The sequence below is a fragment of the Podarcis muralis genome, chromosome 2, assembly GCF_964188315.1.
Source record: "Podarcis muralis chromosome 2, rPodMur119.hap1.1, whole genome shotgun sequence".
NCBI lineage: Eukaryota > Metazoa > Chordata > Lepidosauria > Squamata > Lacertidae > Podarcis > Podarcis muralis.
Genome location: NC_135656.1, coordinates 5,991,570 through 6,018,383, shown reverse-complemented (window position 1 = coordinate 6,018,383; position 26,814 = coordinate 5,991,570). Strand labels below are relative to the sequence as shown.

The window sequence follows — 26,814 nt, the reverse complement described above, 5'->3', positions numbered from 1 at the left end:
GTACCTGTTTTTAACTGTTTCCCCACCCCCAATGGATAATTTTAATGTTTTATTTATTTATTTTTCAAACTGCCTAGAGGTTTTCTTACAATCAAGTGGTATCTAAATTTTGTTTAAGATAAATAAATGGGACCAAAAAGGCTTGGCATGGAAATGGGGTCTAGACTAGCCTGACATATTTGTTTCCTATGAGCATGTCATGTTTCCCCCTGGGGGGCAGGGTGAGCAGGAAGCAGGGAGGGAAGAGAGAAGATACAAATATGCTGCCCTCCACCTGCAGCAAACGATGATCCAATAAAAAACTTTGCTTCTTAGTTCTGCTGATTGCACCAACTGGTCAGGGAACGGGGTCGATGCCAGCACTGCCCTGGACCCCTTAACAGAACAGTTGAGATTTATCTGCAGGAGAAGACACAAGGGAGGAATGGGGCCAAAGCATGGACAGTCCACAGAAACCCAGCCAGCCCCAAGCAAGGGAACAGGGACCATTGGCCAGCTGTCCTGAGTGTCACATTGTCACTCTGACCTGTGAACTAGAGTCCTATTAAAAACCCACATAAGATAGACTTAGGATTGTTAGGGGAAATGCCCAGGTCACAAACCAACAAGCATGCAAGAAAGAAAGAGCCTGGAAGGTAATGACTCAAGGAGGCGAGAATTGTGCCTCATCTCTACAGTGGAAAGACCCAAGGATGAACCCTGATGGGCATGTTCTTGTAAATCAGGGGTCTGTCAAAGCTTCATTCCTCAGGGAACCTTTTCCACACAGACCTGCCAGGCAGGGAACGTGGCATGTCCGCTCGAGAAATCCTGTTCATGGGGAGCATGGCCTGCGCCCACTAGGCCTCACCGTCATCCTGAATATCGTGTCTGAATAGAAAGTGTTCCATGGCATGCAGCAGTGCTCCCCCTGTGGGTAGGAGGACTGGGAATGGTGAGCCAACTACCAAGGAAGCCTGTCCATCGTTACGGATCTTTTCCCTGAGAAGCGTCTGAGGAAGCATCCCAGGGAGGTTAGAAAAACCAATGACTTAACCCAGACGATGGACGGACCCCCATCTTCTTCGGAAAGCCTCCGCATCGCTTTTTCCTGGCCACATACCTTGACAATCTCCAACTCCTTCTCCCGCTGTAGCAGCTGTTTCTCCAGCTCTGCCACCCGCATTATGTTTTCATTCTCCAGATCCAGAAGCTTTTCTGTCAACTGAGTGGAAGAAAATAGGGATCACCAACTTTCCTTTGGTCAAAAAAGACGGTTCTGTTCTCATTATTCTGCTCAGATAACCATATGTCCAAAATGTCACGTGTGGAGCAGACTCATGAGGCCGTTGCTTTTAAACAAGTTGCTGGCCCTCATGGTTATAACAATGTTTTTGCAAATGTGCAGGCAGTTAAGCCTGACTGCACCTTCCCTTCCCAATGCCAGCTGGGGGATCTTCTTCAGCACAATGTACAATTAGCCTATTGCCCCAAGATGGCGGTGATGGTTGCTGGCTTATGGAGCTTTTAAAAGGATATTAGACAAATGAATGGAAGGTACACTCATTTTCCTCTCTTTTTTTGTATTTTAACTTGTATATTTTAAAGTAGGTTTGTATTTTTTTTCTTGATTTTCTTGTTTTATCTTTTTGCAAAGCTCGTTGAGGGTTGGTGTTGTTGTTTTTACAACCAAGCTGTGTATAAATTTTACGAAATAAATTTAGCCATGAAAGCTAAATGGAACATCCATGTTTGGAAGAAGTATATTACTGAGTACCAAACGTTGGAGGGGTAAACCATGGTGGAGAGCAGTTGCCTTCAAGCCCTGCTTTGGGGCTTCCCAGAGGCATCTGATTAGTCACTGTTGGAAAAAGGATTCTGGACTAGATGGAACCATCTATCAGGACTCTTCCCTAAATGGCCTTGGCCCTGTATACCTGAAGGAGTATCTCTACCCCCATTGTCCAGCCCGGACACTGAGGTCCAGCTCCAAGGGCCTTCTGGCGGTTCCCTCACTGTGGGAAGTGAAGTTACAAGGAACCAGGCAGAGGGCCTTCTCTGTAGTGGCACCCACTCTGTGGAATGCCCTCCCATCAGATGTCAAGGAGATGAGTAACTATATAACCTTTAGAACAGTGTTTCCCAACCTTTTTTGGGCAAAGGCACACTTGTTTGATGAAAAAAATCTTGAGGCACACCACCATTACAACCCCGTGACGTCAGCGCGCAGCGTCACGCCGGGAGGAAAGGGCGCCGGGGCGCTGCTGCTGCTGCCGCCGCCGCTCCCGGCAGGCATGGGCCCAGCTGAGGCGGCGGCGGCTGTTGTGGTGGTGGCGGCGATAGCGGGCGGAGGAGGGGGCGGCGGCGGGGGAGGCGGTGGCGGGTGGAGCAGGAGGGCGGCCGAGGCCGGTGAGGGAGTAGGGTTGCCCGGGGCTTGAGGAGCCGTCGCCGGGAGTTGCTGCTGCTGTTGTTGCTGCTGCTGCCCGGACATGCCGGCCTCCTCCTCGTCCGCTGTCTCGCGCTCCTCCCTTTTGCGCGCGCTGCCCCGCCGCCGCCCCATTGGCCGGGTCCTGTCAGCTGATCCTGTGTTATTTCCTGTGTGTGTGTGTGAGGGGAGAATGGAGAGAGAAACCTCGGCACCACCACCGCGGAGCCGCCCCCGGCTCGACGCGGATCCTCGCTGCCGCCGCCCCGCCTCTCGCCGCCCGACTCGCCCGCCTCCCTCCCACGGCACACCAGGGAACGTCTCGCGGCACACTAGTGTGCCGCGGAACACCGGTTGGGAAACACTGCTTTAGAAGACACCTGAAGGCAGCCCTGTATAGGGAAGTTTTTAATGTTTGATGTTTTATTATGCTTTTATATTTTGCTGGAAGCTGCCCAGAGTGGCTGGAGAAACCCAGTCAGATGGGTGGCATTTAATATTGTTGTTATTGTTAGTTCCTATGTTCTTCTGGTGAACTAAAGGGGGCTATCTGTACACCTACATGTGATAAATGTTCTTCCAACTCCTCCACTTTCTCCAACGCTACGTTCTTGGTCTCGGCATCCTCCAGCAGCCCTCCGACATCAAATACGTTGTCCAGGTAAGCCTGGATCTGCACCTGCAACTTTTCGCTTTCCGTGTGTCTCGACTTCTGTGGAAAGAAACGAAAATGCAACACAAGAGGAAGAAAACTGCATGAAGCCAGTGAGCAAGGGGAAATTATCTTAAAGGGAACAAGCTTCCAGGTTGCTGCGTGATGGCACTGAGTCCCTCCCAAAAGCTACAACAGAACAGTGAGGACCATCTCATGATACATTCCCACAGGATGCTTTCCACGCTCTTAGTTCATCTGATAGTACATACCTGGAAGCACTGGAGGCAGCCCCAGTGACAAAGTGAGTCTGATGTCAACCCTGGTATGTCAAAGCTGGTATGTGATGAAATGCCAAGTTTAATTAGGCCTCCGGAGAGCACTTTGGCTTATGGAATCCTGGAAACTGCAGCTGGGATTCTGCTGGAGATCCCTAGACCCCCTCCACAGAACTACAATTCCCAGAGATCCCTTGAAAGGGGAATGACAAGTAAGTGAGATTAAGTTTGAGGGCCGCTTATGCCCTTGGAGGTGTCTGGAACTAGCACAAGTCTGACTTACTTCACAGCCATGCCTTGCCATCACTGGTCTCCTTAGAAGGGTGTTTCCATCCCTTCCTGCTAGATGGCTAGAACTCTTCACTGAATAGCTCTTCAGTTCCCAAGTTCTTTAATATGCCTCTGAAGAGGTCCGTCCTTTTGTACCACTACGCTTCTCTATTCTGCCGTTTCGTTCCTGTTATTGAACTGGTGCCTGTTTCCCTTGAACGAGCAATGACCTTGGTTCTGAGAACAAGACTTGGTCTCCTAATGTCTGTTTTGGTTTCGATTCAGCTGAAACCAAGGCTAGAAACTGACATCAAACCGGGATTTCCACCCAGGACTTGCACCCAACTCCACTGTTCTGCATCCTGCCATTATCTTCAATAATCAGGAGAGGAATGAAAAAAATTCCTTCCAGTAGCACCTTAAAGACCAACTAAGTTAGTTCTTGGTATGAGCTTTCGTGTGCATGCACACTTCTTCAGATACACTGAAACAGAAGTTGCCAGATCCTTCTATATAGTGAGAAGGTGGGGAGGGGTATTACTCAGAAGGGTGGTGGGAATGGGTGATTGGCAGATAGCTGTGATGAGCCTGTTGTCTGCCAATCACCCATTCCCACCACCCTTCTGAGTAATACCCCTCCCCACCTTCTCACTATATAGAAGGATCTGGCAACTTCTGTTTCAGTGTATCTGAAGAAGTGTGCATGCACACGAAAGCTCATACCAAGAACTAACTTAGTTGGTCTTTAAGGTGCTACTGGAAGGAATTTTTTTTGTTTTGACTATGGCAGACCAACACGGCTACCTATCTGTAACAGGTTAGGAATGGTACTACATATCCAAACCCGCCATCTGCCCAACTTCTTGCCCAACTGAAAATTATTTTGGCCTTTTAAAAAGATCTTCAGGTTTGTTGTCTATTTTCATGTGAGGGTGGCCAGTCTTTCTTTTCAATAACAAGGCATTTCTTTGATGCTGGGGCTTGAGAAGTTTAATTCTTTTCGTATCCCCACCCCCACCCCCCCACTGCCTTGCAAAGGATTTGCTTCCGGTTCCATAAGTCACTTGCTAAGGAGTGCTTTTGCTGGAATCGACGACTGTTCCACAACAAAGTATATCACAGCCCTTAACTGGAAGGTTTAAACTAACAGTAGGGTCCTCTTTGCCTGATGAGATTGTTAAGTGCATTGGCTGCCATCACAGCAGACATAAACAGACCACCAGACTGCAAACAAGTATCTTGGCAACTCAAATGAAAGGGAGGAGGAAGGCAAAAGTTAATGTTGGTTTTAGAGGAGCTGGAGACAACTTGAAAGAGGCATCACTTTCCATGGGATCCCCTTTATTTTCTAGTCTCATAACTGTCTTTGGTCAAGTAGGTTCTGTAGGTTTTTGAAACAATTCAAACCCCAAAGAACCTGTTTACCAGAGACAGTGGTGAGACATGTACACATTACAAGCAGAAACCCATCCCTACCCCCCAAGCTGCCTCTCTGAAAAGAGACCAGTCCATCTCCAACTGAGGTCATAGTGCTCAAAGATAGCACAAGGAACCAAATGTGTGTTGATTAAGGGAAACTCCCCTAAGCATGTTTGTGAAGAGGGAAGTTTCTGTGGTTTTTTAACAGATATTTTTTTCAGGAAATGTGAAGCAGGCATTTCATAAGAGTGCTTCCATATTGAAAATGTTGTGATATTACAAATAGGTAATTGACAACTGTTTGGGGTTTTTTACAAAAAAAAAACTTATCAAATTTCCCCTGGATTTTCCTCATGAATGCATAAGGAGCAACAATCTCACAACAAACACCCGTCTGGAAGCACCCTCAGTTCCAGGCTATCTTTATCTGCCTCTGATGAAGTGGGTTCTGGACCTCAATCCTTGACAACCATATGTCAGGAGTGCTCTGATGGTGTTTCCTGCTTGGCAGGGGGTTGGACTCGATGGCCCTTGTGGTCTCTTCCAACTCTATGATTCTATGAATCATTTATGCCACTATAAATTTGATAGTCTTGAAGAGGTGCTACTGGACTCTTAATTGCTTTTGCTGCAACAGGCTAACAAGAGTAACCCTGTATTTTGGAGCAAAGGCTCCAAAAGATACTCTAAATGAAGGCTACTCTCCAATATGAGTACGTTATGCTGCCTTTCTGTCAATCTGTCTCTCTCACACACAAACAAACATCCTGCCTGGACACAGCTCATCTCTAGTTGAAAACACCTCTACGAAAAGGATGAGCAGCTCTTTTTTCTTGTTGTTCTTTGGTACTGATCACATTGGTTGTTGTTTTTCAGCCTAGATTGCATTTTTGTGCATAAATATTGTGCCAATAATCATAAGTAAGCCTAGAGGGCATTTTGTTCCCCTCAAAAGGTAACTTCTGTACACCAGGAGAAAAAGGTAATGAAGAAAAATCTGTGAACAAGACTGCAATGTAACACACCCATGTTTTTCATGAGGACCAGCACGGCGTGTGATTCAAACCTCAAAGCGATTTTGCTTCAAGGATTTGGCACAACGACTTCTAGGAGGAACAACATTACTTCTAAATCTCAATCAAAACTTGTCTAAGCTCAGGGAAAATGCAGGAATCTTGCTTGCATTAAGCGCCTATGGATTTAGGGGTCAAGGGTGAGTAGATGCCGCCTTCCTGTGATTTTTCTCTATTAATTCCTCCCCTCCCATGCAGGTGTCCCTGGCTGATGGATCTGAGCAAGCCATCCTGCCCTGACTCATATGGTCACAAGTTGTTCTGAGAAATTTCAACCATTAATTAGCTCTAACACCCTGGTAGAGTTTAACTTAAAATCAATGGACCTAGACAAAGATCAAGAGACCATACATGAATATGACAATTTAATGATTCATGTGTCAGATCACATGAATATTAAGCTCACAACCCCAGTCACGGAAAAATCTGGTGAGGAAAAATGCAACTGGTTGGTTTAACCGTGAATACTTATCTTTAAAGACACAGGTTAGAAATAGATATCACCAATATAGAGACTCTGGTGTGCAGAGACTGCCAGAGGAATACTTTAAATTGAAACACCAATTACATCTCTTGATTGGCACGAAGAACAAGTTTTTCATTGAAAAACAATGGGAGCGTTGAATCCAAGCAACAGTAGCTAACAATTCTGGCATTAGTTTCTGGAGCCCTTGACGAGAGACCCTCCATGACTAACACCGTCCCATCTCAGACATGGTACGAATACTATTTAAAAGTATTCTGTGATGAGAGGGTGGGCTCTGTGGAGCCTCAGGAGTTTACTATAGAGGACCTCTCAGAATGGGCACCAGTCACAAACGAAAAAGTTAGACTTCTTATTGCCCCAAATCTAGGAAGGCCCAGGTCCTGATACTTAAACTAGGTGCTGCTTTGCAGATATCAAACTGAGCATTCAGGCGCCAAATGGCCAGGAGCCAGCAGCACATGCAACTATAAAAGCTTATCTGCCTCTGATGAAGTGGGTTCTGGACCTCAATTCTAGCTGAATTACCCATCTTTGTCAGGCATTTGGCCTATTCTTGGAAAAAGTCTGAATGGGACTAGGTTCTATCAGCTGTTCTAGATTGGCTTGTGAAGAGACTGGGTGTTACCTGTAAGAACTCTTCCAGACCTAGTTTGGTGAACTCATATTGTAGGTGCACACGGAAGTTCATGTCCTCAACAGAGTGCACCACGATGTTGATGAACTGCATACAAGCCACCTGAAAAACACATTGAGAGAGGGCAGCTGGCATTATGGCGCACAACTTCAATCTGTCATTCCCCTGTGGTTTTGTCTAGAGTGCCAGGGTCTTCCCCAACGTGGTGTCCTCCAGATAAAGGTAAAGGTAAAGGGACCCCTGACCATTAGGTCCAGTCGTGACCGACTCTGGGGTTGTGGCGCTCATCTTGCTTTACTGGCTGAGGGAGCCGGCGTACAGCTTCCGGGTCATGTGGCCAGCATGACTAAGCCGCTTCTGGCGAACCAGAGCAGCGCACGGAAATGCCATTTACCTTCCCGCCAGAGCGGTACCTGTTTATCTACTTCCACTTTGACGTGTTTTCGAACTGCTAGGTTGGCAGGAGCAGGGACCTAGCAACGGGAGCTCACTCCGTCGCGGGGATTCGAACCGCCGACCTTCTGATCGGCGAGCCCTAGGCTCTGTGGTTTAATCCACAGCGCCACCCGTGTCCCTGTCCTCCAGATACTGCTGGACTAAAAAGAACAACCCCATTATACTGGCTGTTGGCCATGCTGGTTTGAGGCCTGATGGGAGATGGGAGTCCAACATCATCTGGAATACACCATGTTGAAGAAGCCTAGTCTGGATGCTCCACCGATACAGGATCAAATGTTTAAAAAGCCTACGTTCCAGGACACCACAGTTGGGGAATGCATCTTTGAAAAGTCCCACCATCAATCCATTTGCTGGGAAGGAGAATGAAGAGGCAAGAGCCAGACCTAGGTCTGCAAAGGCACTGAGAGAGGACAATAGGCAGAAGACCTTTAAAATACATGATGGCCCACCAGGTGAAAGCACTTGTGAAAGGCAGATGGGAACATAGGCTGCCAAGTTACTGTTTTGCACTGTAAACCATGCAGCTTGCACTGTAAACGATAAACCATTTAGGAGTTGTTTCGTTGTTGATTAATAGGTATTAAATCAATCAATAAAAATATATTGACTGTGTGCAAGAGCGCTGCCACAGTAGTTGGAGAGTAGAACAGGGATGAAGAAGCAGAAACACACTTTCTAAACTGTTCTGTAAGATAAATTGGATTGGGGGGCGGGAAAGAGTCCCTACCCCATAGCAGAGATAGGTACCCAGTAACCTGCTATCCATACGCAGACTCTACCAATCCAGTTCACAGTGTAAAATGAGAATGCCTGCACAGATGGGGAAGGCCTCTGGGGTTGAGATCCCTACACCTCAGCTACCATGATTTTTGGGAGGAGCTTTGCATAATTAAGAGGAGGGAGTTCAGCTCAGCTGCAGACATTCACTTTTCATGCTGTGGGTTCAGTCTCCAGCATGTCCAGTTTTTAAAAAAGGATCGGGGTCAGGTGATGGAAAAGAACTCTGCCCAAGATTCTGGAGAGCGGCTGCCAGTTGGGGTGGACCAATAGTAAAGCATCTTCCTAGGTTGCTTCCTAAAATTCAATTGGCTAGCATGAGGATGCAGTGTGCTTTAATACTGGGGTTTTGCAGCTCTATGCTGGAACATGGTAATTAGAAACAGGGAACTGTCTTATGCAGGTGGCGATCATTTTAGGCACGTCCAATTGGCATGTGATTGCTGACACGTGGGTCCTTTTGGAAGAGGGCAGATCTGGGGCATAACGGGGTATAATGGAGTGGGTTGCACTTATGTGTGCTCTGCCAATGTGCGGAGGGGCCAGGAATGGAACCCCCGTGTGAAATGCTTGCCGCCCGTACTGCGTCAGAACATTGGTCCATGTCGATGCAAAATAAGAATGGATAAATATGAAGAAATATGGAACGAATATTTAAGTGATAAGGCAGATAGTGGTGGAAAGTAGTGGGAGGAGAGGTGGGAAAATGTTGTTAAAGAAGGCTTATAGGTATATAAGTGTATTCAAATCTGAATTATCCAATTGTGTTTTTATTGTTATTATGGTTTTTATTGTATGTGTCTTTTGTGGTTGATGTTTGTATCAAAAAAATGATTAAATATTTTTTTTTAAAAAAGAACATTGGTCCATCCATTATCCACAGCAGGGGTGGAGAAGCTACTGGTGGCTCTGTCCGGCCATCAGAACTCTTCTTGGGCCACATTCTTTTGGCGACATCCCTCACTGGCCTGAGTGTTTATGCCTGGCTGGAATGTGTCCTTGCCCACAGCACGGTCGGTGACAACATGTATATAATCTTGCATTTAAGAGACACTGTATATACCGCAATCCGCCCTTCGCATCAGATTGTGGGAGCTGCGGGCATAAACAGAAAAGCGACTTGTGCTTTTATGCAACTCAGGGCACCAGGGCTTTTGCTCCTTACCATGAAGTCAATATTGCTGTCCTCGTTGCGGAAATACTCCATCAGCTTCTCAAAGCGGTGCTGCTCTTTGCAAACCTGAGAAGCAGAGAGCACATCAGGGTCTTAAGGGTGCTTTAGTACTGGTGAGCCAGCCAAATACAGACTGTTCCCGGTATGCAGTCTTTGTAGACTTCTCCATAAGTACCCCTTCACGTAGCTATTCATCCCTTCTACCAGATTCACATTCACATTCCGATATTCTCAAGCACATTCCTGTATTCATTCCTTTACCCAGCCACACATCAGCAGCAGGAGGAACAAGCAGCTCTGCTTGAATCCCTCGGCAGAGAGAGCATTGGCTCCTTCTCCTTCTACCCTGCATATGGAGGCTCCACCTATTTTTAAATTTTAATTTTGGATTTAGAATTCCCTGCCTTGATGGATGTTTCAAGGGGCCAAACAGAAGAATAAAACAATTAATAATGCTAATAATAATCATTTAAGAGAGCAGGATCCACTAAAATACACAAAAAAGCGGGGAGGAGAAGATGCCACAAAAAGGCAGATCAGATGAAATTGAAAGCCTAAGCAAACAGGGCAGGCTTTGCTTGGCACTTAAAAGATGGTGCCGGGCTCACACACGTAGGGAAGGACACCAAGGAGGCCTGGTGTCCACCTGTCTAACCTCAGACACTGAGGGTGTCGAGAGAAGAGCCTTCAATCAACTTCATCTCGAATGAAAGGCTACAGGGGTTTAGGCCATCCAAAAACAGGACTGGTGGGCTTTCAAGCACAGTTATGGTGTGGAGTGGAGCTACCTGTGTAGAGGTCCACTCCTGAGCTCAGGAAGGCAAAGGTAAACAGGTACCAATGTGTGCTGGTATTGTCGTTTGCTCCTAAGTGGCACTAACACACGGGCTCTGATATGGGATCAAAAGTTGGCGACTGCTACTCTATCCATTTACGCTACACAAATTTTCCTCCACCTCCCTCCCTCAACTTGCGTATCTGTCTGTCCATTTGTCCTTGTGCGCACAACTTTTTACTAAATTGTCCCCACTCCCACGCACACCCCTCTAGCCGTTCATTGTCATGTTCCTGCATCTATTTCCCTCATCTTGCTTTCCCTCCCTCTTCCAAGTTTGATGTCTCTCCCAGGTATGGGGAACCTGTGATGTTCTGATGTTGCTGGGACTCCAACTCCCATCAGCCCCAGCTATCATGGCCAATGATCAGGGCTGATGGGAGCTCAAGAATAACTGCAGGTTCCCCGTTGCTGATTTCCCCCAGGGTGCTGTAGGTTAGTCCTCACCTCCTTGAAATTCTCAAAAGCAGCCAAAATGATCTCATGGCCGCCACGCACCAGACAAACAGCTGCCAGCAGTTCTAACACCAGGGCTTTTGTCCTGGAGAGAAAAGAGAGAAGCAAGGATGTGCCACCAACCAGAAAGAAAAGCAATGTCATTTTGCTGGTGACGCAGAATATATCCCACAATGATAACAGCATCCTTCGGATGCAATTGTTGCAGAGGCATGCAGCAGGGGCAGCCAATGTAGTGACCACCAGGTGTCGTTGGGCTACAACTCCCATAATCTCCAACCACAGGCTATGCTGGCTGGGGCTGGTGGGAACTGAAGTCCAAGAACACCCGCAGGGTACCAAACTGGCTACCCCTATCATTCAAAGTTGAGGCTTTCCTGTTAGGGGGCATTGCTTCCAACAAGCTGCTGTCTATTCCAGTTTTGCAACACAGGTGTAGGTTTTGTGATCAACAGGTGTCCCTGGCTGTTCAGCTTTGCCCCTGCTCCTAGTGCAGTTTGATCATTTCTGGTTTCCAGCTGAACACATCCATTGGTGCGGCAACTAATGCTAGGTAAACAGGAGGTTCCCCTCTAGGCATAGCTGTCAACTGTCCGTTATTTGGCAGGAAACTTCCTTATCCCAGCGCTGTGTCCTACTGCTGTCCCTTATTGATGATGTCCCTTAAATTTCCCAGGTTTCAAAGGAAGCAGCTCCTCTCCCTCCCTCCCTGCTGGCCAGGGAGGAGGGAGGCTCCAACTGTGTTGCTTGGCTGCGTTGCTCACCCAATAAGGAGTCTAAGAACGACTGGGGGGTGGAGCTTGCATGCTTTGTGCCGATCAAATCGGCCACATTGCCTGGGGACTCGCCTTTGCTCAGCGCTTCCCAGAGGAGAGATGACGGTGGTTTTCCTTGTTGCATCCCCTTTGCCGGGTTGCTGCGCTATGGGAACCACCGCTTGAGGCTTCGTTTGGCTGCTGGCTGGGTTTTCTGCCTTTGGCTCGGAGGGGCTCAGAAGTCGAACATACCTGTGCCCAGAAAATCCCTTATTTTGGCTGCTGATCCCTTATTTTCGAGGCTGCTGGTCCCTTATTTTCAAATATGTAAGTTGACAGCTATGCCTCTAGGGCATACCCTTCTGCTAGGGTAGAGTGACTCCACATATATCTGGCATCATGGGCGGAGCCAGGATTTATTTTACGGGGAGCAGGCTTTATGTCAGGGGGGCAGAATCGAGTTATCTGTGATGCAATTGGTCAGTTAGTTCAGTATTTTACACCCATGTCTGGCATGATCCTGCCACTTTAACAGCAGCTTTCAAGTGAAAAAGAGCTTGTTTTTCTTTGTATCTCCATGGCATTCTCACCTTACCAATTAAAGGGCAGTTTGCAGAACTTTATCTGAACAACAGTGTATCTGGTTTGCTCCTCAGGCCCCACTGCCTTCTTGGTTAAGCAGTGCTTCCCATTGGTTTTCATGCACACTATACCTGCTGAAATTCCATATTCTACACAATTATTAAAAGGTGCAGCTATTAAAAGTACCTTCTCTTTCACTTTGCCCACATGGGTGACACTGGCTGACTTTGATTTGCCCAGATGTAATGAGGAATGGCCATTACTTTGCACACAGAAGGTGCCAAGTCCAATGCCTGGTGTCTCCTGGTAGGACTGAGGAAAGACTCCTGCCCGAAACCTGCCAGCCAGTGTCAGCAGTACTGAGCTAGATGCACCGATGTTCTGATTTGGCATAAGCCACTTTCCATCGTAAAAAAAACCCGGTGTCTGTTCTAATTTCTGGAGAGCTGAGATGGTGTAGTGGTATACAAAAATGCATTGTTTTCAGGGAAAATTGTTTGCAAAAGTGTGCATGTTCAGCAAAATTGCATGCAAATGTGTGCCTAGGGGGGAAATGCACACTAAAATCCTGATGAAGTATTGTGAAGGCTTTTAAAAAACAACCCAAGTCTCCTTGGCTGCTATCAAATACAGAACACTAGGCAAGACTGGTCATTAGACTGAGCCCAGCAGGGAGTTTCCTAACCGAGATGCGTTTTCAAATGCTGAATTAATATTGTTAGGGAGGCAATAAAAAAAGTGCAAACTTATAACATCTATGCAAGAAGAAGAAATATTGTATATGAATTATATTTTGCAGTTCATATTGTAAACATTACTTTGCAGAGCATACCCAAAGATCCCCAGGGACATGGTTCACTCATGAGCTTGCTTCCCTCTGTATAAGTGCCCATTCATCATATAGTGCCAGGACTGGATATGTGATAAGCCAACACAAGATGTAAACCAGCAACTTTGCAATGGAAGGCCTGGAAACCGCAGATGATCAATGCACTTTATATCAACAACATGGCCCAGACAGTTTTTCTGGCTGTGCACAGAGATTTCGGTTAGGCCAAACAATATGAGGAAACAGGAGAAAGTTGTCCAAGTGCACATCTGTTCTGCAAATTAAAACCTGCTTGAAATCAGTTTCACTAGCTGGAGGCAGGCCATTGTTTCGTTTTGTTTTTCAGAGCCGATGGCAGTTTGAAGGAGGGATGGCTGCTAATAGCGTGTGAACTCATCCCATTTCCATGTTGGCTAAACAGGTTTTGCAGGGTTTCACGAAGCATTTCAAAAAACTGCAAAACTTGTTTGACCAGAGGCAATCCAGAGGGATCCATGGTATCATACAAACACGCACACACCACGGACCCCTCCAGACATCCTTTTTATTGTGCATCTGTTATGATTTGTGCTCATGATGGTCTTGGGGCAGTTATACATGATCCTGTTTTCAATACTGTTTGTGCCAGTTTAAGGGTGGCTAAACTGCTTCCTTTCCAATCAGTGCATGTCCCCTAATTTCCTGCTGAAAACCTGTAACATTTCATAACACAAATGTTCTCTTTCTTAGAGGACCCCCACTTTTGTCGCACTGCAGTGTAGGAGTGTGGGGCAATAACACTGGGGAAGCATCAGAGAACATCTAGAAAGGCGGAATGATGTGTGGATGATCCAGTATAAATCTAGCCCTGGTGCACTAGTACTGCATCAATGACATGCAACAACAAGTGTCAATCTGTCTGGAGGGCCTCATGGAAAGTGATGGTTCTCTGAAGCCACTTTCAGCTCACTTAAGAACAAGCTGTCAGGGACCAGAAGGACGCTGACTCGTGTGCACCAGGGGAAGGGATTTGTGGGAGAGTATGGAAGTGAGAGCTGGACCATAAAGAAGGCTGATCGCCGAAGAATTGATGCTTTTGAATTCTGGTGCTGGAGAAGACTCTTGAGAGTCCCATGGACTGCAAGAAGATCAAACGCATCCATTCTTAAGGAAATCAGCCCTGAGTGCTCACTGGAAGGACAGATCCTGAAGCTGAGGCTCCAGTACTTTGGCCACCTCATGAGAAGAGAAGACTCCCTGGAGAAGACCCTGATGTTGGGAAAGATGGAGGGCACAAGGAGAAGGGGGCGACAGAGGACGAGATGGTTGGATAGTGTTTTCAAGGTTACCAGCATGAGTTTGACCAAACTGCGGGAGGTAGTGGAGGACAGAGGTGCCTGGCGTGCTCTGGTCCATGGGGTCACGAAGAGTCGGACACGACTAAACGACTAAACAACAACAAGAAGTGATTTTTGGGGACCTCTACTTGCCAGGAGGCAAGAGGCAGAGGCAGAGGAAGCTTCTGTTGTCTCACCACCAAACCCCTGGCTCTGAGCCTTCTTCCCCTGCGGGTTCCCTTGGGGGTTCCCCAGCTGGTGCCTCCCACCACTCCTCTGTGCCCAGCCAGTCCATGACAGCTTCAGAGCTGGAGGGTGGAGCACAGGATGGGTTTGAAGAAAAAGAGGGAGCGTCAGGAGAGGCAAGTGAAGGGTTGGGGGCTTCCCCACCCGCTCCTGCACCACTGTCTCCCAGAACCAGGAGGGGGGAGATCCATAAAAAGGTGAAGGGGGAGTGGTCCCCTGTTGCTGCAACTGCTCTATAGAGCACAGAGCTGGGAATAGCAGCCTAGACGCTAGACTGGTATGTGTAAGTATTCAGAGTCATAGAAACTATTCTCAGCGTCCGCTTTTGTCAATGAAGAGTTCACTATCTGCCGTGTGCTTTCCTTTGGCTGAGGAGCACCCTGTGACACCGGCCTTGACTTCTTTGTGAAGAGTTTTGAGGACAGCAGTTCTCCATGGATGTGAAATTCTTAGTCCCATCACACAACTAAAACCCCTTACTGGTAGGAGAAGCCCAAGGGACAGCTGAAGAGACTTGACGCTGGTTGTAAGGCAAGCAGGACCTGGCATTTTTAAACACACCAAGATGCAAACAAAGGGAGCCACATTAGTCCACCTACAGAGGGTAAGTTATCCACGTTTCCACAGGGCGCACCTGAACACCTTACCTGGGGTTCTTATTGTTCAAGCTGAGGGCAATCTCATTGACAGCGTGAGGATGAGACATGACCAAATTGAATCCATACTGACATGCAAAAAGGGGAAGAAATGCATAGAAGTATTAGGAGTAGAAAGAACCAGTGAAACCTCAGCGAAACTGTTGATTTAGCAGCCCAGGCACAGCGTGGGGTGGAGTGCAAATCATCTAGGAAACTGGCATTACTAAAAATAAATAAATGATGTGTTTTCAAAGGACTATCACACATCACACAATAATAAAGGGGTTCATGTCTCCCTCCTGCCCCTCAAAAAAGTTCTTTTGGCTCAGATTTATTGCATGCACATGTCTTATGTGTCCAATCGTCTCCAACAACCCATCCCAGGCCCTTTAGATAGAGCCAGGCTACAAATGTAAATAAATAAGTACAAGCACACATTTTGATTTATTTTACTCTGCTAGGGTAGAATTCAGTTTTCCCCACTCATGAAGTGTTGGGTTTAGACTTGCAGCCCACAGGCATCCCTAACCCTAGCTAGAGGCAGGCAATGGGAAGAAGAAGAGTGGTCCTGCCAGCATTACCTGGTAGTTCATAATGGCTCGTAAGCACAGGATGCAAACGTGGACGTCATCCTTCTGGCTAACCAGCCGTGAGTTCTTCAGGGCTTTCCGGCTGGGAAGGGTGGTGTATCTGGCAAAAAGAGAGTCTTACATTTAGCACACTCATACACACACACACACACACACACACACAGAAAAAGCAGTGAGGCTAAAAAAAATGTTTGCCCCATGCCAGTGATGAGGTCACGGCCGCAGCTAAGAACAGGAAGGGAGAGCTGTAATTAGAACCACCAGCTTCTGTCAGAAGGTTTGCCCAAGATGTGGGTTTCTCGCTGGCAAAAGAAAGGCTGAATGGCTACCGCTCATTTGGAGTCTAAGATCAACTCAGGGGTTTTGCTAATCTACTTGAAAGCTAAGTTCCAGGAGACCACTGTTGTCAGCTTTAGCTTTCAACACATGCACAAACACCCCTCAAGAGATAGGGCATTCAGCTTTTATTTGCTGAAACAAGGAGAAATTAAAGTCATGCTGCTTATACAGTTCCCAAAAACATGAAGCAAAAATATTGTAAATACACTGGGGATTAAAATGGGGTTTTCCAAAAGGAATAAAGAAGTTTCTTGTAAAAAATCTGGAATACTCTCTAGGTGCTTGAGACACAGAAAGAACACATGGCCGAAAAGCTCAATGATCAAGGAGGGAAGGTACCATATTTTTCGCTCTATAAGATGCACATTTTCCCCTCCAAAAATTAAGGGGAAATGTGTGTGCGTCTTATGGGGCAAATGCAGGCTCTTTGGCTTCAGCGATAGCAACGCGAAGCCTCCGAAGCGCAGAGGGAGCGCTCCCGCCGCGCTCCGGAGGCTTCACGTTGCTATCGCTGAAGGGTAGGTGCCCCTTCAGCTAAGGCGCAGCACCCCTTCAGCGAAGCGGGAGGAGAAATGGAAGGGGCTCCATTTCTCCTGCCGCTTTGCTGAAGGGGCGCTGTGCAGATAGGGGGAGATTTTTTTCTTCTTGTTCTCCCCCTCCTATGGTTGGGTGCATCCTATAGAGCGAAAAATACTGTATGTTTGGCCTGATTTCAGCCTTTGGCTGAGTTTGGGGCTCAGCATATATATCTGCCATGTCTCTCCAGGACAGTATGGGGAGACACTGATCCCTTCGCAGCCACGACCCTCATCCAAGATGGAGTTCCCACAGGTATTATGCAGATTCGCCCACCTATGCTAAAAATGTCTGAACTCATGAGCTCCCAATTTTTAAAGACATGAGTTGGAAAGGGAACCAGATGACCAAACTAAGTAAGAAAAGGAGTCCACCCAACCCATGGGTACCATTTAGGCATCCTGTCTCCTGGTTCCCGGGAGTACCCTCTAAACTTGGTTTAATATTTCTTAGGCTAGAGGCAAAGAGTTAGGAAATGATACAAAAAAGGCATTGTTTCAACGTGTTCTGTTTCTTATCTTGGTCAACTATGTTTTGCAGGATTTGGGTAAACACAAAAGCCTCCCAAACCTGTTTAACCAGTCAAAATAGCAGGATGAATGTATATACCACAAACGGCAATACTTCTTTCAAACCACCCATCACTCTTTGAAGGGGGAAAATGATAATAATCTTTCAGCAGCCCTTGTTGCTCAATAGCTGCCTCAATGTGTAAACTGCTTTGAGGTTGTGGTTGGGTGTTCATTTGTTTTTACAATCAAGTGGTGTGTAATTTTTTATGAAACAAATAATAAACAAGGACACCACAGAATTTCTCTGCTGGACCTGCAAGGATATCCAGCCACCTCAAAGTACCGAATGCCTACTATTATCAAGAATCATCAGGCATACAGTTATAATTGTCAGGAGCAATAGCCCTGCGAGGTAAAACTGTTTTTCTTTCCATTTTACAGATGGGAATCAGAGTCTGAGAGAGAAGGAACTTTTCCAAATTCAGCCAACGGACCCGTGACTAAGTTGGAGCTTGAACCATGTCCATTCCCAGGACAGGAACCTCTGGACTGCGAAGTACCAGGAGTCTTGGACCTTGCTCCTGGATCATCCGTCCCCATTGGCCGCTTGGCCACCTGCTTGCCACCAGCCCTGGGTGTGGACTGCAGGGGCCCCCTCTGCGTTCCCGCACACATCTTCATGCACCTAGGCCACCGTCCAGCCCGGGGAGCGTGCACAGAATTCCTCAGGCAGCAGCCCAGTGCAGAAATACTTACCCAGGTGAGAAGGACAGAGAAAGAGAGAGAACAGGAGACCCAGCAAAGAGAGGCAAACAGAGCATGGCAAAAGACAAGGCCTGGAGCAGAGAGGAGACATGGCCAGCTACCGCCAGAGGAGCATCAAGGGGGAAGGATGGGAGTGGGGAGAAGAGATCAGCACACGGCATCCCCTGGAGGGCAGAAAGCAGGGAGGGGGTTTATTATTATTACAGAGCTCAGAAGGCTACACACCAGAAGGCGCAGCAGGGCAGAGGTACATACCGGAGGGCAGACTGGCGCGCAGAGCGAGCAAGGCTGTTGGCGTAGGGTGCAGACAGGGTGCTGGGGTGCTGCAGATCCTCTATGGACCTGCTCCAGGATTTCAGCTTTTCCAGCGCTCCATCCTCACCACTTTCCAGGCCCTCAAAATCAAACCTGGAGGGCAGAGAGGGATCACACACCATACCTATGCCCACAGACACCCCCCAGCCGCACACACACAGAGAGACGCTCAAGAACAAAAGCTGCGTAGAGCGCTCAAGCTCTGGATCCACGGGGGCTCCTCCCAACAGGCCACAAGCCCAGCAGCTTGGCATGCGACAAGGCATAGGCTCAAATCTCCCCCTGCGTAAGCAGGAACTGAGCACAAAGAAAAACAGGTACAAGGCATATATATATATACATATACGCAGGCAGGCAGGCAGACATGTTTTTTAAGGCTGGGCCTGCCCTATGACAAATTCCCAGGCTAGCATTGCATCAGATGTGTGCTCACAGCATACAGGCCAATCTGCACTGTGCTACAGGCTGGCTTTTCATTAGAAGTGAACCACCTGGCAGTCAGGTGTCTAAATGGTTTCGTGGGAGCCGATTGAAACTAAATCCTTTGAAGACAGAGGTCCTATGGCTAGGTCGGGATGGCATGGGGATGAGGGACCAACTCCCTTCTCTTGCGGGGGCCCAATTAGTGCCATTGCCTTCCGTTAAGAGTTTGGGTGTAATCCTTGACGCCTCCCTTTCCATGGAGGCGCAAGTTACAGCAACAGCCAAGGCGACATTTTTCCACCTTCGCCGCATCAAGCAGTTGGTCCCTTACCTTTCCCGCCCCAACCTGGCCACAGTGATCCATGCGACGGTCATCTCCAGGCTTGACTACTGTAATTCGCTCTACGCGGGGCTGCCCTTGAAGCTGTCCCAGAAACTCCAGCGGGTGCAGAATGCAGCAGCGAGGCTCCTCACGGGGTCTCTGCCATGGGAGCATATTCACCCAGTGCTTTTCAAGCTGCACTGGCTCCCGGTGGAGTACAGGGTCAGATTTAAGGTGCTGCTTTTGACCTTTAAAGCCCTTCACGGCCTAGGACCCTCGTACCTACGGGACCGCCTCTCCCGGTATGCCCCACGGAGAGCCTCAAGGTCCATAAATAACAACACCCTAGTGGTCCCGGGCCCTAAGGAAGGTAGATTGGCTTCAACCAGAGCCAGGGCCTTTTCAACTCTGGCTCCGGCCTGGTGGAACGCTCTGCCTCATGAGACCAGGGCCCTGCAGGATCTGATCTCTTTCCGCAGGGCCTGTAAGACAGAGTTGTTCCGCCTGGCCTTTGGCTTGGAGCCAATTTGATTCCCTCCCTCCCTCCCTCTCTTTCTTTTTTCTTTTCCTTCTCCTGCAATGAGGCTACATTTTAATATTTTAATGTTCCATTATTTTAATGTTGTATTTTATTTTTGTTTTTAAGTTGTAATCATTCATCTTGTTTTTATTATTGCTTGTAAGCCGCTCTGAGCCCAGCCTTGGCTGGGGAGGGCAGGGTATAAATAAAAAATTATTATTATTATTATTATTATTATTATTATTATTATTATTATTATTACATTAGAGCAAGTGCTGCACACACCAGCTTGCTTCCTGGGAGCTACTAGAGTTGTGTCCGCTGAATACTGGAAGGAGTCACAGATAGCTCAGCTGGTAAAGCATGAGGCTCTGAATCTCAGGGTGGTGGGTTTAAACCCCACGTTGGGCAAAAAGATCCCTGCATTGCAGGGAGTGGGACTAGATGACCCTCGCGGTCCCCTCCAACTCTACAATACTACAATTAAGATAGACCTCCAGAGCTGGTTGCTGCCAAAGCAATTCCCTTGTGAAAAGGGGAACTGGATGCTCAGCAGGGCACTGACTCACAAGTCGCTCCCATGCTGCTCTTTGCATCTCGGTAAAGAGTTTTAAAGCAACTACACTGGCCTCCTGGTCCATTTAAAGATCCCAGTTTAAAATATTGGCCTTAACCTTTTACAGCACAGGTGGGGGACCTTATGGTTCAGGGGTCGAATGCGGTCCTCCAAATCTCTCTCTCCAGGTCACACATCTTCTCCAGCCATCTCCTCCCTCTGGTTTGCACCCTCTACTGGGTATTTTAGATGGGCTGGGGGGTTGTGATGCCTCTAGCTTGCCTATATAGAGGCTAAAGCGTGTGTGCAGAAACTAGCCTGCTGTACAGAGTCTCATTGCTCTGCTTACTTTTGCCTCTGGCCCCCACCACTGGCATGTGGCCCTCAAAAGGTTGCCCAGAAGGAAATGTGGTCCTTGGGCTTGAAAGAGGTTCCCTGCCCTTGTTTTGCACCTCTAAATGGCTTGGGATCAAAGTGGCTTCAGGTGTATCTCTTTCCATGTGGGCCTGCCTCAAACTGCAAGAATCTTCCTCGGGGACACTCAGAAGGGGTGGCGTGGGGGCCAATCATAGAATCATAGAGTTGGAATAGACCACAAGGGCCATCGAGTCCAACCCCCTGCCAACCAGGAAACACCATCAGAGCACTCCTGACATATGGTTGTCAAGCCTCTGCTTAAAGACCTCCAAAGAAGGAGACTCCACCACACTCCTTGGCAGCAAATTCCACTGTCGAACAGCTCTTACTGTCAGGAAGTTCTTCCTAATGTTTAGGTGGAATCTTCTTTCTTGTAGTTTGGATCCATTGCTCCGTGTCCGCTTCTCTGGAGCAGCAGAAAACAACCTTTCTCCCTCCTCTATATGACATCCTTTTATATATTTGAGGGCCTTGAGAGGGTCTTGTCCCTCCTCTATATGACATCCTTTTATATATTTGAGGGCCAATGAGAGGGCCTTGTCAGCAGTGCCCTGACTGATGGTTGGTGTGACCCCAACCACCTGCCACCTGAACTTGCCCAGAGACACTGATGCAAATTTGTCTCGCTTCTTCTCGGAAAGGCACCTGAACTGAGGTTTTCATAAAATTTGAATTATTTTTAGCGTAACCAGTTCATCAATGAAAGGCCAGATGATTAACCAACTAGCAAGCAGATTTATGCCCCTAATAAATACCCCAAGGTGATGGCTATCCCAAAAGTTGAAAAAGGGAAGCCGGGAAGACATTGCAACAGATGGTTGCCAGCTAAAGATGTTCCAGATGGGAAATGTTGAATTCAACAACCTTATTCTGCCTGCCTGGGACTCTGAATGAGAACATGAATAGGCCCCAAGACTGATTTAAAACCAAAACCAAAAAAACCAGGTAGCTAATTATCCTTCTGGACCGATTTTGTCTAAAAATGTGTTTCATAAGAACATAATAAGAGCTTTTTCTGGATCAGGCCAGCAGTCCATCCAGGCAAGCATCCTGTTCTAACACGGAGTCTATGGGAAGCCTGAAGGACCCTCCCCACTCACAATGCCCAGCAACCTGCCTTCAAAGTCCCACTGCTTCCAATAGTGATACAAAGAGGCGGGAAGATTCATGGGCACCTCAAAGGAAATGCAGACACTTACATCACCGCACACTGAGCAAAGGAGAGATAATCCACCAGCACATCCAGGCCTTTGTTTTCGTCATTGAGAAACTCGCGCACCCACCTGCAAAAGAAAAACCCCAAATGGGGCTTTATTACCCAAGGGCAGCTCACGTTGACTTGCAGAAGTTGACTTGTGATCCATTATCCATCATACCATCATGTGATTTTCACTTAAATAGTTGCACTAGCAAAGATTATGTTATTGCCATGAGATTCCCCCTTCCTTCCACTGTACCACCCCCAAATCTGCTCTGGAGGGTTGGGGAGGGGGGGACCTGGAATGGATTTAGGGGGCATGGAGGGGAGGGGGAGAGCATTCTGTGCTCAAGCAGAAATGCTTGCGCTGATGGAACATTTTGGTTCATGCTGCACTGAATACGACCCATTGATGGGTGGCTGAGGATGCTACTGCAGACGCACTGACTAATTAATTGCCATTGAATGTGTATTCATTTAAAAGCTGTCTCTATATCACCCTCCAGTAAACTGAACAGGGCAGCGTACAAAGAAAATAAAACCATAAACATTATAAATATAGCAATTAAAACACAGAATGCAGGACAGATCAAAATAGCAGTAACAAATCAGCATGCAAGTCACTAAACCCAGAGCACACTGCCTTACTTAGCCCCAAAGTAAACTCAGAATAAGCAAAGGCCATGGTTTTCCCAGTAGTGATGTATGGAAGTGAGAGCTGGACCATAAAGAAGGCTGATCGCCGAAGAATTGATGCTTTTGAATTATGGTGCTGGAGGAGACTCTTGAGAGTCCCATGGACTGCAAGAATATCAAACGTATCCATTCTTAAGGAAATCAGCCCTGAGTGCTCACTGGAAGGATAGATCGTGAAGCTGAGGCTCCAATACTTTGGCCACCTCATGAGAAGAGAAGACTCCCTGGAAAAGACCCTGATGTTGGGAAAGATGGAGGGCACAAGGAGAAGGGGAAGACAGAGGACGAGATGGTTGGACAGTGTTCTCGAAGCTACAAACATGAGTTTGACCAAACTGCGGGAGGGAGTGGAAGACAGAAGTGCCTGGCGTGCTCTGGTCCAGGGGGTCACGAAGAGTCGGACACGACTAAACGACTAAACAACAACAACAACAACAAACTCAGAACAAATCTGAAGGAAGATAATAGAAGAAAGGGGAAACTGAAAAGGAAAAGAGTTGAAAGGATGTGGTGGTAAAGACAGTGCAGAAGTGGTGAGGGTGGTCCAGGAAGAAAGGCTTTATGGAAGAAGTGGTTTTGTTGTTATTGTTGTTTTTAAGAAGCAATCCAAGGTGACAATTGGAGGTTACAGAGCTATGAAAAAGTAAAACATAAGGTGCAAAACTGGTTTCATTATGCTCAAATCCAAGAGATCTTTAAATTGGATAAAAAGATAGGATTCCAGGTGGAAAAATCGAAATTAGAGACAGAACTGTTAGAACCAAAGACAAAGGTACTTTCGAGAATGTACAACTTGCTGCTTAAGTGGAATACTCAGGATGAGACAGTTAAATCCGCCATGATAAGATGGGCTCAAGACATTGGGCACAACATCATGTTTGATGACTGGGAAAGGTTATGTACCACCGGTATGAAATTCACGGCATGTAGTGCATTGAAAGAAAATATTTTGAAAATGATATACAGGTGGTACATGACCCCAGTTAAACTTGCTAAAATATACCATTTGTCTGACAACAGATGTTGGAAATGTAAAGAGGCGGAAGGGACATTCTTTCACCTCTGGTGGACATGCCCAAGGGTAAAGGCTTTCTGGGAAATGATTTACAATGAGTTAAAAAAGGTATTTAAGTATACCTTTCCCAAGAAACCAGAGGCCTTCCTTCTGGGTATTGTCGGCCAGAATGTGTTAAAGAAAGACAGAACCTTTTTTATGTATGCAACAACAGCAGCAAGAATACTTATTGCAAAGCACTGGAAGACACAAGATTTGCCCACTCTGGAAGAATGGCATATGCAATTGATGGATTATATGGAATTGGACGAAATGACTGGCAGAATCCGAGATTTGGGAGAAGAGACTATGGAGGAGAACTGGAAAAAATTTAAGGACTATTTACAAAGATATTATAAGTTATTTGATTGCCAATAATTTGCATAAATTGAAAAACCAAGCTCCAGCATCAAGATTTTTTAGATTGAAAATTAGGTTTGGAACTTAAAAGACAATTACTGGAAAGTATTAATAATATGTTATGTTTATTGTAAAAGTATTGAAAACAAGATACAATATATTGAAGTTGGATGCATAATAATTGAAAGTTACAATAAGGTATGAAATAAGGTAACAAATTGCTGACATTATTAAACTTAAAGAACGCAGTTTCGGAGGGTGTGGGGAAGTCCAAATAGGGAATGGGTTCTTGTTTTTGTTTTGGGTAAAAAAGAAAGGAAAATATGTTTCTTGTTTACACTGCATTTGTGTTGTTTGGATTGTATAAAATTATGGAAAGAAACGCAATAAAAAATTTATAAAAAAAAAAAATTAAGAAGCAATCCAAAAAGGCAAGCTTGGAGCTGCATCAAGCTCATAAAGGCTAGAGACAGACAACACCTCCACCTCCAAAATAGTTTAAGATGGTGTCAAAGAAAGGTCTCTCTTTGTTGTGGATGCTTTCACCTGCTCTAATCAGGTTCTGCAGAAAGGGTGAGGGTTATGATGTTTCTAAAACCTGAACAAACCTGTTTGGCCAGATTTGGTAGAGTGCCAAAAGACAGACAGACAGACAGACAGACAGACAGACAGACAGACCATGATGGGATGCAAGCAATGTCTCTCCCAGACTACTGCCTGCCTCCAAGCCTTAAACAGAGCTGAGGTTACTAGACACAAGACATCAACAGCTCCCTCGCTCTGTATAACACAGATCAAGTTCAGCTCATTTACAGAATTGTGTTCATTCAGTCTGGGGGCCCTGTGTCTTTGCAGCAGGGACAGACTGGAGGGGGTTCAAAGGAGACAGATGAACATGATAAAACTCAGAAGGAAGCCAGCCATGGCCCACCCAATGTGTGTTGCGGGGAGATTGCAGCATCCCCAGCTGCCGATAAATAAAGCAACTGGCAGGGCGTTATCTTTTGATGCTGGGCAGGGAGGGTTTCGCTCAGGGCCTCGCAGTCCCTTTGACATTCGCTGGGGACGTCTCTCTCCATCCTTCTCGCTCTGGTGCAAGTTGTGAAGGAACATGAAGGTACGAATATGATCCCAACCTATGTCAAGGGATCGGACTGAACCAGGTGGAGTATGAAATAAAGGAATACAGTACAGGAGTGTGTGTGTGTGTGTGGTTGTGTATCTGTGGCTTTGTTTCTCTCTCTGTGCAGGTGTGCCAACTCTGGAATATGAAGGAGGGTGCCTGCATCTGTTTGGAGGCTGGTTGTTCAGTGTATGTTATTTCCAGAATTGTTGAATGTGATTTCGTCCATCAGTCATCTGGATACTGGAACTACGCATATGTTCATTCCCTCTCTCTCTCTCTCTCTCTTTCTCTGTGGGACAGGGGAGCAACACGCCCGCCCATTTCCTGCCTGTCTGAACTCCAGCCTCCACCCCTGTGTGTTTCCTGTCTGACTCCAGTGGCTGCTATTTTAGGGCCCTCAACACATTTGCTGGAGGTTAAAGGGCACAGAGGTGGGAGCAGAAGCTGCCCAAGGCAAATCCAATCCTAGCCACGCTCTAGTACAGGAAAGGAGATCGTGGGCGTATGCATAAAAGGAAACTGAATTGGTGCGCATGCTTTTATGTGCTTATGAGCAGGCATGCCTGTATTCTCTGACCGTAGGTCCATGGCAGAGAACACGTTTTGCAGGGTGACGATCAAAAAGTTGAAAATCTCTCAGGAAAGACTTATCTCCCTAAATTATGGATTCCTATTGCCAGTAGATAACGCTGCGGTAGATGGACCAATTGTCGTGCAAGATTAAGGAAGTTTCACATGTGCATATGCTGGGACAAATCTGTCTACATGTCCCTAGCTGCATCTGAGAGTGAATACACAAGACTGTGCATGCATATCTACATGTACGTGTGTGTGTGTGTGTGTGTGTGTGTGTGTGTGTGAGAGAGAGAGAGAGAGAGAGAGAGAGAGAGAGAGAGAATCACAGGCTTAGGAAGGACCAAATGGCTAAACAGGAGTAGTGTTGAATGTACTGTTGGACCCACGCAATCCAGTCTCCTCTGTGTTACGTGGGGAGAAACAGGAGCAAAAGAGGCGCCACGCCATGGCTGCCTGCATGGAAAACATAGCTCCAGATGCCTGAAGCGAGTGACCCATGACTCTCTGATGTTTGCATATGTCACTACTGTTCTAGAATATGCCCATACTGGGTTGCGCTTCTGGAACTGCCTCCCTCCCTCCAGAAGGATTACTGAGTTGAATAGGCAAGGCTGCGCTGCTTACGGGAAAGAAAAAGTAAGTTCCTGAAAAACAGAGGGACTTTTCTCAAGGGCAGGCGGACTGTTTGTAGCAGATTAGGGCTGTTTGCATGCAAGAACATTCCCCCCTCGGCATTTCAAAGACGAACACAGGGACTCCCTTGTGCGCTTTGCAACATTCCTATTCTCACCCCAAGGATCACGCTCCGAGCGCCTGCTCTTCTCCCTGTTGTCCCTCCCCAGTCCCAATCACACATTCCTAAAAAAAGGCTCTTCCCATCAAAAGTGCAATGCTGTCTCCAAACCCAGCCTGCTTTTCAGACTATATTCTTGTCATAGCTTAAAACAACAACACCCCTCAATGTTGTGTACCAAGTTAGCTCACGTTCTGCTCCTTGAAAAGCTGAAACCAGCAGCTGCGCAGATTATGCAAATCAAGTTGCGGTATGCAAAACATATGCTTATTTTGCATAATTTATTCCACTTCTGCTAGTCAAGGGGAGGGACAAACAGATAGCCATGGCACTGAAGCTGTATGTCATGACGGCTGTCAATCCTCCACAGCTACTCCAGCACTATGCCCATC

At 46.9% G+C, this 26,814-nt stretch overlaps 1 protein-coding gene across 8 annotated transcripts in view; it reads right to left on the bottom strand.

Annotated features, from left to right (window-relative positions):
- Positions 1-26,814, bottom strand: part of FMNL3 (formin like 3) — a 106,864-nt gene that overhangs the window by 21,947 nt on the left and 58,103 nt on the right. For 6 of the 8 annotated variants that reach the window (XR_003705568.2, XR_003705569.2, XM_028721404.2 and 3 more), the window contains exons 5-13: positions 21,819-21,902; positions 18,322-18,474; positions 15,866-15,974; positions 15,294-15,370; positions 10,910-11,003; positions 9,619-9,693; positions 7,209-7,319; positions 2,967-3,116; positions 1,103-1,204 (exon numbers count right to left, since the gene is read on the bottom strand). Coding sequence is in view for 6 of the 8 variants with exons in the window: in XM_028721404.2 (XP_028577237.2) it covers positions 1,103-1,204; positions 2,967-3,116; positions 7,209-7,319; positions 9,619-9,693; positions 10,910-11,003; positions 15,294-15,370; positions 15,866-15,974; positions 18,322-18,474; positions 21,819-21,902 (955 nt within the window). In the remaining 2 variants the exon portion in view is untranslated. The remainder of the gene's footprint in view (positions 1-1,102; positions 1,205-2,966; positions 3,117-7,208; positions 7,320-9,618; positions 9,694-10,909; positions 11,004-15,293; positions 15,371-15,865; positions 15,975-18,321; positions 18,475-21,818; positions 21,903-26,814) is intronic. The other 2 variants (XM_077923802.1, XM_077923804.1) reach the window with 2 other exon arrangements.